At 46.7% G+C, this 14,950-nt stretch overlaps 1 protein-coding gene across 5 annotated transcripts in view; it reads left to right on the top strand.

Moving 5' to 3' along the window:
• Window positions 1-6: 6 nt before the first annotated feature.
• Msi2 (musashi RNA binding protein 2) overlaps window positions 7-14,950 on the top strand; it is a 407,725-nt gene continuing 392,781 nt past the window's right edge. For 4 of the 5 annotated variants that reach the window (XM_021211874.2, XM_029545991.1, XM_029545990.1 and 1 more), the window contains exons 1-5: window positions 16-90; window positions 374-414; window positions 743-824; window positions 1,522-1,606; window positions 5,556-5,597. In XM_021211874.2, coding sequence (XP_021067533.1) covers window positions 29-90; window positions 374-414; window positions 743-824; window positions 1,522-1,606; window positions 5,556-5,597 — 312 coding nt within the window. In that variant the 5' untranslated portion in view covers window positions 16-28. Of the gene's footprint in view, window positions 91-373; window positions 415-742; window positions 825-1,521; window positions 1,607-5,555; window positions 5,598-14,950 lie in introns of all 5 variants that reach the window. The other variant, XM_021211875.2, reaches the window with a different exon arrangement.

Below are 14,950 nucleotides of genomic sequence, written 5' to 3'. Positions count from 1 at the left end.
GGGGGGGGGGGGGGGGGGGGGCTCCGCTATGGAGGCAAATGGGAGCCCAGGCACCTCGGGCAGCGCCAACGACTCCCAGCACGACCCCGGGTAAGTTTCCAGCCGCTGCCCACCGCGCCGCCGCGGGCTCGCTCCGGGCTGTGCGGGCGACGGTGCGGAGCGGGGCATCCGCGCGCCCCCCGCGCCCCCGCGCGCACCCCTGGGGCACTCGCGCACCTTGGGGTGGCGTGGGGCCGCCACCTTCTCCCCCAGCCCACCTCCAGGCTCGCGTTCGCCCGCTCCCCCCCAGCTTTCCTTTTAGCTTTTGTAAGTTACACGTCAAAATGGCCGATCTGACATCGGTGCTCACTTCGGTTATGTTTTCTCCCTCTAGTAAAATGTTTATCGGTGGACTGAGCTGGCAGACCTCACCAGGTAAGGGAGGGAGGGGGGGACGCCTGGGTCCCCCCCTTCTTGGCTTCTTTATTGCTCTTTGTTATCCCAGTGTAAGAGCCCCCCCTCCCCGCCATTGGCTCCCCACTTCTCCTGTGCAAGGTTATTTTTTTAAATAGCAAATCCTTTCCGAGCCCTCTACGCGACCTCTGTTGCTGAATTTCCCCCGCGTGTGCAAAAATATTGCAAAAACAAAACAGAATAACAACAGAAAACTACTTTTGCTTTTTGTCCTTGATCAGAAAATTGCATTGCTTCCCCCCCTCCACACCTTCTCCCACCCCCCATCTCTCTCTTTCTCTCTCTACAGATAGCCTTAGAGACTATTTTAGCAAATTTGGAGAAATTAGAGAATGTATGGTCATGAGAGATCCCACAACGAAACGCTCCAGGTAACGCATTCTCTTCTCGATTTTGCCTTTATTTTAGAACAAAGTTTTAGTTTTATTTTTGGAGGTGTCTTCGGAAGTAGCTAAGCGGATTTAGAATGGGGCTCAGGCGCGTGGCTGGGTTGGAACGTCGCTCCCCCCCCCAATAACCCCAAAGGTTATTGTTAATTAGGGCCGAACTCTGGATTCAGAGACGCCCATCTCTCCCGCTTGAAGTCATTTTCCTGTCGCTTCTTGTTCTCCTGTTTAAAATGACATTCAGTTCATCCACTTTCCACATAGTTTTTTTTTTTTTTTTTTAATTTAAAAATGTGAATGTATGCCTTCTCCACACTCCCAAACTCTGAAGTCCCCTCTTTGGGAGGTGAATGAATATCTTAGTGCCCGTTTTCCTTCGGAATAAAACAAAGCCTTAAGAAAGGGAAGAGGAGGAGAGGAAACTGAGGCGGCCAGAGTGGAGACACCAGCGTGTTCCAAGTTACCTCCAGCCACCCTGCCCCCTCGTCCCGCTTCCCCCACTAACCTTGGTATTTTTACCTCGAGAGGCAGAGGGCTGTGGGCTAGAGGAGAATAGAGGGAACTGATGGAGATGGGGGTGCGTGGGGGCAACGTTCGCACTCTAGTCTACATATAGGGTCTCCTTGTTGCGCTCAGTGGTGTCACATTTTGTTTGTTTTTCTCCCTCTTTGTCTCCTTCCAGAGGCTTCGGTTTCGTCACCTTCGCAGACCCAGCAAGTGTAGATAAAGTATTAGGTCAGCCCCACCATGAGTTAGATTCCAAGACGGTAGGTTGCTTTTTTTTTCCTAAATAGTTGTTGTTGTTTGCCCCTTTTCAGTACCGGTCTGGGCATTGACAGCCCTGTTTAAAGGGACAGCGCCTTCTTTTGCTTCTGTGCTAGAACTGGGTACTTTTAAACAGCTAGCGAGTTGGCTCAGAAGTTTGCTTCGGTGGCTGGTTTTGGGGGTTTCCTTTTTAGTGTCTGTCCCATTGCAGCTTCAGACGCTGCCAAGCCAGTGTTGGGGGGAGGGGGGTCGGCTCCCTGAGAGGCTAGCCTCCCGCCAAGGACCTTGCAAAGAAACTCCACCGCAGAGCAAATGGAACTTTCTTTGTCAGCCGAGCCAGCCTGTGGCATTGGGATTGGCTTGTAGAAGGCAGGCACAGTCTGCTTCCTGGTGGAGGGGCAGGGGTGGGGCCAGTGGGAGGGGGGCGCTCATCTTAGGTCCAGGCAACAGGTTTCACTGGGACTCCTAGTGATTTGAGTTGTGGTTTGAGAAAGGAAGGGAGATACAGGCAGAGGCAATTGGGCATCCAGTGGGTTTACTCCAGATGACAAATTGAAAGCTGATAAACCTTGGATTTTAAAGAGAATCTCCTCACTCCCCTTCACAGGTCTTTTATTTGTGTGTGGATACTTTTACAGCACTAGAAGTTTTTAAAATCCAGAGTTTAGAGGTGAAAGTCCTTAGGTGGAGGTCAGAGAGATTAAGGAGGAGAAATGTCAGTCTGGAATAATAAATGCAATGATGGGGAGTTCCCTATGGTTTGCTTAGCTCCTGGGCTAGCTTCTTGCCTCACCTCCTTTCCCCGTTTGCTTACCAGAATTTCACCAGGATTTTTTTTTATTATTTATTTATTTATTTATTTATACCACTGCTTAAGGCAGAGGCCTCAAGGTGATATGTGGCTTTGGCTGGCTGCATAGGATGCTCCTGTTCTGGTGCGAGCTTTTGAGGGTGAGGGCAGCTGCCCACTGTAAACTTGACCCTCAGTCCCCTGTTCTGTAAAGTCAGCAGAAAGCAAGGGTCTTCCGAGCCCTTTCGACTTTTAAACTCTGAATGGAGGAAAAGAGAGCTGGGTAACCTTTGGTGCACTTGAATTGATTTTGCAAACTCACCCTCTTGTTTATGATCAAGGAGGTCAGGTGTTGCCCTTACCCCTCCACCCCCAAGAAAAGACCTCAGGCGCTTAAGTCACTTTTTAATTGTCCTAGACGTGTCAGAGCTTGCAGCCCAGCCTGTTCATGCTGTCAGATCATTTAATATCGAGAATAATCATTAGTAAGGTGATAAGAAATGTCTGAACAGTTTTTTTTTTCTCCCTTGACTTCTTCGCTAGCCGCATTACAAAGCGAGGAAGCTTTCGCAGGAAAAATTCAAAGCAGATCTGTCTGGCTCATCCACACCTTTTGCCTGGGTGGGAGACCTGGAGTTTGGTATTAAAGGGTGGTCAGATCTTTCCCTCTCCTCTGTCGGTATCCACTGCTGGACCTTGGGCTTCTTCTCCACCCTTGTTTTGTAGACATGTTTTGGTTGCTGTTTCTTAGTATAACCTAGCTTTTGACTTTGTTTCAACGTTCAGTGCAGGAGGCAGAAGCGGTTGGTTTATTGACATGGAAACGAGGATCTTGTTTACTGTTCCCTTAAAAGCTTTGTTTAGGTAAAGGCCATTCGCAGCATCCACAATAGTACCCTAGTGTTTTCTAGAGGACTCTAGAGCCACTACTAGTGCTGTTCCTAAGTAACTAATGTTTTAATTTTGGGTAGCGTGTGTCTGTCTGTCTGTCTGTCTCTCTCGTTGACTACGATGTGCAAAAGGTTGGGATTTGCCTTCTTGCCTTGCCACTTCCTAGGCCTTGGAGGTCTCAGTGTGGAAAACTTTGCACGTGGGGGAGCTCTGATCTCCCCGTGTACACATACAGTGCAGCCTCAAATTGGCCTTTGGTTTTGTAATTTTCCTTTTTTTTTTTTTTTTTTTTTTAATCTTAGTACTTTATTTTCTTCCCTGTCCTTTTCTCCCCCCATTCCCAGCCATTCCCTGGTCTGTACCTCTTCTATTCCCACACAAACAAGGTGACTTCCACTGCACCTGTGTGTTGGTCAGATCAATGGGAGCCTTGGGAGGGCGGCTTTTTTTTTTTTTTTTGACCGAACAAAGACAAGCATCTGTCTTGGTTTTGGCGACAGAATGGAAATCCACACCTGTTGTATTTCTTTTGTAGAGAAACTCTAGTCAGTGCTGGGCACACCTGTAGATGCGGTTAATATTAATCTTTACGAAAGGGTAGTTTCCTAGATCCAAGATTTTGGTCTGTTTTAGTTTTTTTGCAAGGTAATCTCTCATTTCTCAGGTAATGCTTAAAGGTAGAAAGCACAAGGCAGATTTTTAGGTCTTGAAGCTGCATTAATAAAAGTGATTTTATCTTTCCATGTCTTATGGGCTGGGGCTCTAGGGGGACCAGGGATTACGGAAGGGGGGGGGTTGTATATCTCACCTCCTTCGAGTTTTTCCTCAAAGCATGATTATTATTTATTATTTTCTCCGGTGACAGATTTACTCTTTAAAGGGGAAACTCTAACACAAAAGCCAGAGCTCATAAATAGATAACTTATAGCAGTACCTATGCCATCCTCCATGTTAACTTATACTTGAGGATTTGTGACGTTTAGAAATCTAATGGAAACTGGCAATGGAAATTTTTAAAATTCTTCCCTGTTTTCTATCTAGGCGGTAACTTTTTTTCCCCTCGCATCAGCTGTTACACTCAAATGCTTCTGTGGGAATTGTAAAGCTAGTCACTGATTGAGAATCATGTGCTCTGCAAGCAGGCGGCTGATGGAGAGTGGGGGGGGGGTGAGCTTTTTCCGTTGGGGAGGAGATGGGGTAGGGGAATACTCAAGTTATTGCATTAGATTCGCACTTCTGTCCAGTCGTTCTCTTTTTAACTCTCCTACGATGGCCTTTCTAATTTGGACTTTGAGTTGTTCATTCATGCAGTTTCACCCCTGTGGGTTTTTTTTTTTTTTTAATCCATGTGGATTAATTCATATATGCACCTTTCCCCTTTTGCTACAATTTTTTAAAGAAAGGAAACAAGTCACCTTCTCATTGATATCTGCATTCTCTGAAATTAACCAATAAACAAATGCTTTTTTTTTTTTTTTTTTTTGAGACAGGGTCTCCCTCTGTAGCCCAGGCTATTCTAGAACTCAGCTATGGTGACCCAGAGGGACTTCCATCTCAGTGATCCTCCTTGAGCTTCAGAGGTGTAGGGGTTACAGGTGTGAGCCATCGTGCCTAGTTGTGAAAGGCCTTTTTAATCATCCTGAGTGACTTTCATTTTGCTAACACCAGTGAGTTAATTAATTTGAGATGAGTATTGTATTTTACAACTGGGGAGTTTTTAGATATTGTTGACTTTTGATTTTATTTTATTTTAATTAATTAATTAATTAATTTATTTATTTTTGGAATCCCCTTTCCCCTGCTTTGCCAGGGAGAAGAGAGAATGAGAATCACTACGGCTGGGAAAATATTTAGTTTTGAGATTGTGATTTTTTTATTTTCCTTTCAGATACCATTGTGTTTATTTTTCTTCTCCTGGCTACACATTTGCACATTAGTTCTGGGTACCATTCAGTGCGTGTGGAAGAGAAGTTCCGTGTCTCAATAAGAATGCATGAGCTCTGGCTTATAAAGCATTTCACTCGCTAAAAGGCATGGTAGAACATTCCAGAAAGATGAACCTTATAGGTCTTACAGAGAGAAAAACTGAGATCGGGGTTGAGGGGGCTTTTGAGTTAGCCAAGAAGTTACTAAAAGCTGAGCTCTAACCCTGAGAAATGAGTGATTAATAATTAGGTGCTTGGTCATTCTTTTTTTTTTTTTCCTCCTCTCTCTAAACTACTCCACTGACTTACTCATTTTTTTGTTTTTATTGTTTTTTTTTCCTCCAGATTGACCCAAAAGTTGCATTTCCTCGTCGAGCGCAACCTAAGGTAAGTAGGTAGACGAGCCATGGGTGAGATTTTTCACAAGGCTTTCTCACTCCAAACCAAGCACTGGCAACTGGTGGAGCCTGGTGGTTCTGTCTCCAGTGTATCAGCTGAGGGAGGTAAAAGGTCCAGGTGAGCAGTTCTGTGAGATGACCCTGCCCCCTGCAAGTCAGCATGCCGATGTGGGTTCCAAGCCATCCGGCCGGGGAGAGGGGCAGTGTGGTCCTTCACGTGAGAACTGCCCGATGCAGTGTTTATGCAAGTGTTCTGTTTATGCTAAAGCATCACTGAGATCCTGTCAGGAAAAGTTGAACATTTCCTTATGCCTTTCTATGGAAGGTACTCTGTCTCGATCTTAACAGTCTGGTTTTGAAGAAGAGGAGAATTTCAGTAAATAGCTTATCCTTTCTTGGAAAAGGAAAAACTTTCCATAGCCCCCCCCACCCCCCAAAGCTATAGGTCTGGGGTGGGGGGGAGGGAGCTAGGGATGCACCCAGTTTCAGGTTTTGGATCAATCAGAGCTGCGAGAAACTAACAAGGCTCAGCTTCTGAGTTCTGAGAGCTGGGGCCTGGGAGGAGGAGTCTGAAACGGCTGACCCCATAGGAGGAGCACTGCAAGATGTACTTATTGGATGGAGAGAGAGGTGCTGCACTTTTGTAAAGTACGCAGGTAACAATGTTTCCTCTGTGCCTGCCAGCTGTGGCTCTGTGGGGGCAGCTGGAGGCAGCCCTGCCTGCAGCTCCGTCTGGTTTACTGTGTTCAGATCCTCCGCCTGCCTTTTACATCTGCCCTTCCTGAGCGCTGTTCTTCCCATCCACTGCACTGCATGAAAACATACGTGCCTTGACGTTTTTTGGGGGGGAAGAGGGTTACGGAGTTTCCGTTTATTCCCTTCAGCCGAAGGCTCTCAGAGTGGAGCCTTCCAATCGGGTAGAAGAGAAAATGGTTTTGCACATTAGCGAAGGAAAAGGTGGTTATTGTAAATGGTATTTTGAGAAATTCAGGTCTGGGACCTGTCATGTGAATGAATAAGTGAATTAACTTTCTTTCTTTCTCTTCTTTCTTTCTTTCTTTCTTTCTTTCTTTCTTTCTTTCTTTCTTTCTTTCTAAAAAAATGAAACTGGTATCCCTTAAGTAAGCAGAAATTCATACCTGAAGGTGGCTTTTTTCCCCCTAATGCTTAAACAGATCACAGGAATTTCCTTTGGTTGGCTTTAACTGTGAGTTGCTTTTCATGCTTGTGTGAGAGCCTTTCCTCCGGCTCTGTACCAGCAGTACTTCCTGGGTCTGGAAGAATTGCCATTTCTTCCCTAGTGTGAATCTTCAAATTTCCAGGTTAGTCATTGGATCACTCACAACTTGGATGAGGTTTCCCTTTAGGGAAACTGGGAAAATCTGACTCGGTGAAACCATGGATTCAGACCCGCCCCCTTCACCTCTCTTCTCTCTCTCTTCTCACCATTTTGTGTTAATGTGTTGTAGTTGTTTGAAAACAAGATAGATGATGTCTCAGATCTGTCAAAGGAATGCAGACTGTCCCCATTTTACAGCCCAAGCCTAAGGCTGGGGTGTTTGTGAGTTCTCAGATGTGTGTTAATATCAAACCAGTTGAAAAAGACTGAAGGCCTTGGAAATTCAGGGATTTAATAATGGGACCCTTCTTTCTTTTAACATTTAATGACATGTCACCTTGTAAAGGTCTTTGCTGTCCCATATCCACACCTGCATCCCAGCCCTGTCTCAAGTTTCCTTATCTCTGAACTAGGAGTGATGATATCGCTCCTCCACAAAGGTTTCTGTGAAAAAAAACCCGAGAGTGTCCTGGTGAGGGCCTCTCTCCTCATCCTCTCCATTGTCACTGCTGTTCTAATCATCATGACGATGGAGCTGGATTGCAAGCTGGACCACCTGGTTTCAGATGGCAGCTGTGCCAGTCATTAACTGTTAGGAACTTGGCCCAAATCACGCAACTTCCTTGAGAGTCCATCCCCTTCCTCAGAGTTCGCTGTAGGTGAAATAAATGCACTCCTAGCATGGGTCTGAACACTTGTTGATGCCCAAGGATGATCCACTGTGGTTACTGGTTATTTTTTGAGAAAGGCCTTGAACTTCAAATCTTCCTGCCTCTTTAACTCTCACTTTTATTTGGGAGGGCCTCACACTAGTTCTCTGAGAGACCCAGTGAGAACACTAACTGAATGTGTGTCCCAGACAGTTGTCATGGGGGTGGTGTGTCAGTTCCACTGGACAGAGGAGACAGCTGGAACATTGACTGGCTGTGTAGCGATATTAAAAAAAAAAGACCACCTAGGCATGTGCCTCCACAGTTGGAGCGTGACTGTTGTGTAGTCCTATTGGGTGACCACTGCACATTGCCTCCCTGTCAGAAGTGAAGAGCCATGGCTCCCTAAGGTCAGAAAACTTTTACAAAGAGTGGAACTGAGGTCAGCCTTACTGAAGTTCTAGGGTCTGGGGTTCTGGTCATTTTCCTCCCTTTGTGACGTCATCCAATTATATGACACTATCACGTGTTCTCTATCGGACCCCTTGGGGGTATATCCTTTCAGGTGCTTCTGGGGTTGCTCAGCCCAGGGAAGCAGGAGTTTGTTGAGGCGTAGTTGTGCTGTGGTTGGGAACTGGAGCAGGGTAGGGAAAGGATTTGCCCTGTTGGCTTGTTTTCCCACAGAACTGTCCATCAGGGTTCCAGACCAAGGTGACTGCTGGGGACAGCATCCAGGCTGGCAGGAGTCTAGAACTTTGAGTGAAGCCTCATTTATGTTTTATCTTCCTTTCATAAAACGTGTGTGTGTGTGTGTGTGTGTGTGTGTGTGTGTGTGTGTGTTGGGGTCATGGTGACAGGCCAGACTGCACCCTCCTGTGTGGACTGGGTGAGCAGCTTGTAAATGAAGTGTCAGCCTGTGTTTCAGTTAAAACTCATTTCTCTGCTTTCTGGCCGCCCCTCCCTGCTCACACTTGCCAGAGAAATATTCCGTGGAGGTGTTAAACAAGACGGGTGGAAAGAAACTGTAACTTGAGACCAAAGAAAATCTGTGGCAGTGAAGAACGGATTTCACATGAGTACTGTCATAATATTCTTTAATGTCTTGTATAAATAAAAAAAAAAAACAGTTTTGTCCAGAATTTTAATGAGCAACGGAGGCAGGCTGTGGAGTCCCGCCGTTCACCCTTTGTGATGCCGATGTTCACGTGGCTTTGGAGGCCAGGGGCCGTTCATTATTGAAGTACATTTTGATCAGGAAGAGATGTGATCATTCCATGTCTTCCTATTTCGTTGGGGCAGTTCATTTTTAAACTATGTAAGAGGATTCTGCTCCACCTCCATCGTTTTAAAAATTAAAATGGTCACGGTACTCTTAAAAAAAAAAAAAAAAAAAGACTTAATTTGAAGCTGTGACAGACCTGAGGCTGATAAGGATCAGTCACTCAATGTCCTTCCTTTGTCTCCTTTGGGTCCAAGTGTCAGCTGCCTGGGAGAGTTTTGTTCTAGCCTGTGGCTTCTTTTTCTTTTATGGAGGAACCTACAGGCTCCTTAGCATCCATGGGTGGAGCGTGGAGCCTGGGCAAGCCTCACCATCTGTCCTTACTGTCCTTTGGTATAAAAACACAATCTCCACTCTTTCCGATTATTGTTTCCAAAGGTTTTTATTTCTTTTAGTCAAATTGACTTCATCTTTTAATGAACACATAAAACAAAAACAAAAACACATAAACATTGCACAGGCATGAAACGGCATGGGGCTGACAAGTTGGGGCAGCAGGGAACCGTCGTTGCTGTTCCTGTAGAGGGCCCAAGTTCTGTTCCCAGCCTTCCCTGTTAGGTTACAACCACCTGTAACAACAGCTCCGGGCCATTAGACGTTCTTTCTTCTGGTCTCTGCAGGCATTGTCACACACGTGTCTCGAGCACACACACACACACACACACACAAAACCATAAACTAAAAAATAAAAAAGACGCATTATCAGTGAACATGTGCTGTTTTGACTCATGGGTATGTTCATTGTGACTCTTGAAACCTTAGCTGCTGGTCTCAAGCGGTTATTTGTCCCACCTATTTCCAGTTGCCTTCAGGGACAGCTGGGTGACCATGAACATACCATGTAAATCCTATCAAACCTCAGTTTCCTTCTCTCTCTCTCTCTCAAAAAAAAAAAAAAATGCTATGTTGATCCTAACCATGCTGTTTTGGAAATAAATGCGGATTGTTCTCTGGGGATCTGTCTGTGGACAAGTGGCACCCAGCTGACGCTCTTACAGATTTTTTTTGTTGTTGTTTCTTAAGATGAGATCTCTCTGACCAGCCTCAGAATCATTGTATAGCTCATGACGACCCCGAACTGTTCATCTCCTGCCTTTACCTCCCAAGTTCTGAAATTAGAGGATAACATAGCCAGTTTTCTGCAGTACTTGGAGAGGGTACCCAGGGTTTCATGCCTGCTGGGCAGCCATTCTGCCAACTGAACTTAGAATTAAAGGGTAAAAACAAGCAAACACCACCCCCAACCCCCCCAAAACAAAAGAAAACAAAATCCCTTCATCAGAATGTAAGCCCCCCTGGCTGTTTGGAGCTATTGGTGGTCAGGGGTCAGTGAGATGAATCAGGTCTGGCTGTTCCTCACTGGAGAGAGCTGCTATCCAGATGTGTTCTGATGGGTGCTTCCAGTCACAACAGTGAAGTTGCGGAGGGTTGAGCCTGATTTTCTTGTTCCCATCTTGTCCTTAGACGTTGCTTCAGGGTCCTGAAAGGTTCTCTTGTGAATCACGCATCCAGATGGGTGCAGTGGCATCCGTGCACACCTCCTGTTCCAGGGGAGTGGTGTCTTGGCAGCTTCTTCGGGGCGAAGGGTGAGATTCCAGCATCTGGCCTTCCCTTGCTGCTGTAGGTCGGGTCACCCAGCATCTTGCTGTCTTGGATGTTCTGCAGTTGCAATCTTGGCAGCCACGGTTTTAAGCAGCCTGCCTGTTGGGTTTTCCCTGTTCTGCAAGGCTGTAGGGGTGCCTCTGTGGCCCCCTTTCCCCTACCGGTGAAGACCTTGGAGGATTAATGGCTTAGTGGCTCGCTTGTCCGAGAGCCCTGTTCTTTCCTGTGCTCCAAGTCCTTAGCAGGTGTCAGCTCAAGAAGGAGGGACACTTTGTCCTACAGATGTCCTCTCCCTGGAGGTTGCCTTTCCTTCCAGGCTGGGATCTCCTTGTTCATATCAGTCTGCTAGGATGACAAAGCTGTGTCTCATGTCATATGGCTTTTGGTAAACAGGTGAGCCTCTTTCCTGTCCCCCAAGCAGTCTCTGAGGGCCCATCTTTGTGGCCCCCTCAATATAGTGTGTTCTAAATGTACACTTTTAGATTTTCCTATCTGGAAATTCTTCGACTGCAAGCCCCAGAGTACAGGGATATGTGGCCCTTTTATCTTTTGCCTCTTGCTGAAGTTAGTGCATTTCCATGAGCTCGTGAGATGGAAAGAGCGGGTGGCTAGCCCCAGGATCCTGCCTACTCAAGCCAGTCACCACACTTCAGCTTGTACCATTCCTTACTTACTGCCCCTCTGGGCGTGGATTCTCTCTTGCAGGGGATTTAAGAACCCCTCGGTGCTTCCTTGGGCTTCGCACTGCCAATGGAGCAGTTTAAATGCATTGGCCTTGGGTTTTGTCTCTTTCAAGAGCGGCGTTCAGGGGTCTCTTGAGGCTTATATCACATCTTTTCTTGCTTCCTTGGTCTTGGGACTGTGAGACCTTTGGGGATCACATCTCTCTCCATGCCCTTCTCCCTGACACATCGCATGGCCTGAGCTAGCCCAGCCTCCTCCTGAAGCTCAGTCCTGCACTGTTTTCTGATGCCTTATTAGGTGGTGTCGTGGTTCACACACCGCAGAGCATACTGAGCTCATAGATGGAGTGTCACTAGGCAGGATACACTCAATGCAGGGACCCTTGTCCTGTGTGTGTGTGTGTGTGTGTGTGTGTGTGTGTGTAAAATGTTAGTGAAATGGCATGGAGCTCAGGTCTTACTCTGGATTTCTAATGTTTGAGCTTGTCCTCAGTTCTTCTAGTGGCTGTCAGCTAATGGAGCACCTATACCCACTGGAGGCTGTGGTAGGCATTCCAGTGTTTATTCCTCAGTGAGTGCCTAGTGCCTGCCAGCCACCCCTGAGGCTCTGAGATGGTGTGGGCAGGAGGACCATCTTGATTCAAGCGTGGCTCCAAGAATGGCACAAACAGGTAAGGGCACTGCATCTTATCAGGAATGAACTCCAAAGACAGGCAGAGTGATGGAGGCGTGGGGGAGGGGGCCATCCCTTCATCAAAACACAGATTTGCTGCTGTCAGAATTTCAATAATTATTGGCCTTGGTGCTTTGTTCTGAGCTTTACAGTATTTTAAGTTCAAGTCTTACTGACTCTACCAGATACCAACCCTGGAAGTACAAGGGTCTTAATGATGGCTAACCAAACCTCTTAGCACACCATACACTTTGATCTAAGTAGAATTGATGTGAAGTGATGGAGACATAGGTTTAGGGCTGGCAGTCCATAGCATCTGCTCCAAGTTGAGAACACAGCAGTGACCTGTGGGACGGGAAAGGGTATGATCCAAATAGTAAAGGAGGTTGGGCAGCCTGTCAAGGAAGCCTCCAGCCTTTGTGGAGGTGGATTGATGCTAACTCTTGAAGAACAAGGAGGGAAAAGACTGTTGGATGCTGTATGGCTAGGCAGGGGGCATGCATCGTGCAGACCTGTTGGTAGGGCTTGGAAAGTAATACACGTTGGAGGCCAGGCATTTATTGGCAGGGGCTGGCAGCCTGTTATGTGTGCAGGCTCCCGGAGGTGCTCCCATGGGTGCTCTGAGATTCTGGACTCCCAGAGAAGCTAGGGTTACTGAGTGTGGCTGTTGCTGTGTCGTGGAGAAAAATCACACGTTGGACTTGGGGCTTATGCTTAATGGGTAATTCAGATCGTTCTGCAGGGCGGTAGACTTATCTTTACATGTGAGGCTCATGGCAGGAACCCCCTCAGGTCTTTGGGGGCGAACAGCAGCTTACAGGGAGTCTGCCATTCTTAATGTTTACCCCTCTTACCTCCCTCTTCTGATTTCTTAGCCAGGGACTGCAGTGTGGACCACGTTGTAGAGTTCTGTTCTCTGCCCTTTTGTAAGCTGAGATCATGACCTCCCTCTGAGTGAATAGTGAGATGATATTTTTCCATATGGATATCACAGGTTGCTGGTGATGCCCGTGTGCTGTTGCTCAGAACAGTGGCCCTGTGACTTCATAGGTCATGTCACCTTGTGTTTGCCTTTGCCTGGTGGCTGCTTAGAGGGAAGGGGGTGTGCATTGGGAATCTCCATTTCTGCTATCCCTGTGTGGTGTGATGGGTGAGTGGGTGTGGTCTTTGGGCCATGTGCCTGTGATTCTCTTGCAGTAGAAATCTGAAATGTTGGTCCAGCTGGGGCAGCTGTCTTTCTCGGTGCTAAGTACATCAGGCTGTTGCCTGTTCTCTCTCTCTCTCTCTCTCTCTCTCTCTCTCTCTCTCTCTCTCTCTCTCAGATATTGCTAAACTCCCAAGTATCTGGGAAGGTTATTTTATTATTTTTTCCAGGGTGTGTGCCTGGCCACTGTATTTGCTCATTTTAGTCTTGAGATTTAACATCTTCTGAAAGGAAAAGAAAGTTTGATTTGAAACTAGTATCTGAGTTAGGGTGTTATGGTGTAGTCCCACACCTCAGTCTCCTTAATGCCTTTAGTTTGATTGTCACAGTGATCTTTGGTCAGTGTAGAACCTCTGCTTTACAGACAGGTGGGGTGAGCTGGGTTCTGTGAAGGTAAACAGGAACCACGGAAATAGCAAGAGTCACGTTTGTCCCTTAGACCCAAGTCCATGGGAATCCCAAGGCTCTGTTCCCCTAAATACTAAACTTCCTCTGTTTCGTCTGTGGCCTGAGTGTCCCACATGTGTTCCCTGCTATGTGTGCAGCCTTGCATATTTATAAGTAACAATGTCATGTCTCAGTGTCAAACAGTTGGACACCTCTAGTAGACTTTAACGCCTTCCACAGTGTCTGAGCATTATAAAGTACTCAGGCTGCCAGGTGGTATTTGTTACAGTCTGTCCCGGAAGGTCCAGGATATTTTCCATGGGCTGTTTGTGTCTGAGAACCTGTTAGCTTAGCATAGTGAAATGACACTTCACTTAATGGTTTTGTGTCTTTTTTTTTTTTTTTTTCCCCTTTCTGGGAAATGGGGCCATCTATATAGTAGCTCATTCTAGACTTTTAAAAGGGGATGGAATGAGGCAATGCCTCTGGGTGACTGCACACAGTGTGTACAAATGCAAGCATTGGTTTTACCTGCCCCTGTCCCCACAGATGGCACTGTCCACACCAGAAAAGGACTGTACCCGGCAGCCTACAGATAGCTTGGCATGGTTATTCTGCATGTAGGTGATGGATGGTCCAGCACACTGCCATGGGAAACTTGATGGCAGTGGCTTGGCTGACTCATGGGGTCCTGGCTTTCGGGGCAAGATAGCATGCACCCTTTATCTTGGCCATGCTCAGCGGGCGTGAGGAATTCATTTCCTTCTGTGTGTTGGATGCCTGTGGGTTTTTTTTTCTCCCTGCCTTTGAGAGTAAAGTCCTGGGCTGTAGCTAGGGAAGAGCTGAGACCCCACTGGGAGAGGTCTCCTCCAGAACCTTCTCTCTCCCAGGGCTGGTCTTTATCTGCCTGGGGGTAGTTTCACCAATGACTGATCTGAAAGCACCACATTCATTTATCTGTCACTGGCTGTGACAGGCAAGTTAATGCTAATGGATTCTTTTTTTAGCCTGTTGTCTGGGATGTTTCTCCCAAATGTCCTGAAATCTATGGCATTAGGGGAATGTGTAACTTTTATGGTAGGGGAGGATTTAAAAGATAAATAGGGTTTTGTGTGCAAGGGGCTAGCATTTAGGTTAGGGGCAAGAGCGGCCAGCTGAGGGGTGTGGGGCAAGCACAGAGTCGCCTTTTTAAAAAAATCCATTCAGAACTCCAGATTGCTGTTTCTGTTTCAATTATGTGACAATTTCAAGGGTTTAGAAAAATCTAATAAAATGGTCTTGACGATGAATTCTGGGGAGAGTGCTTTAGAAGATTCTGGGGAATAAATTCATCGGGGGTCAAGAGACTGTGGTTCCCGCCACCCTCCAAGCCTGCTTCATCTGCGTTTTTACATTTTTATTGTTTTGAAGGGCAGGAAAACGGTGTAGGAATGCATTCAGGGCTTCACCCATAGCCTCCACAGAAATGAATTATTCTCTTTGGGCAATTGCAGACACACGGACACTGTGCTCTTTTTTTTTTTTT

The sequence above is a fragment of the Mus pahari genome, chromosome 14, assembly GCF_900095145.1.
Source record: "Mus pahari chromosome 14, PAHARI_EIJ_v1.1, whole genome shotgun sequence".
Lineage (NCBI taxonomy): Eukaryota > Metazoa > Chordata > Mammalia > Rodentia > Muridae > Mus > Mus pahari.
The sequence above is the reverse complement of the archived record's forward strand: the minus strand, read 5'-3'. Positions and strand labels throughout refer to the sequence as shown.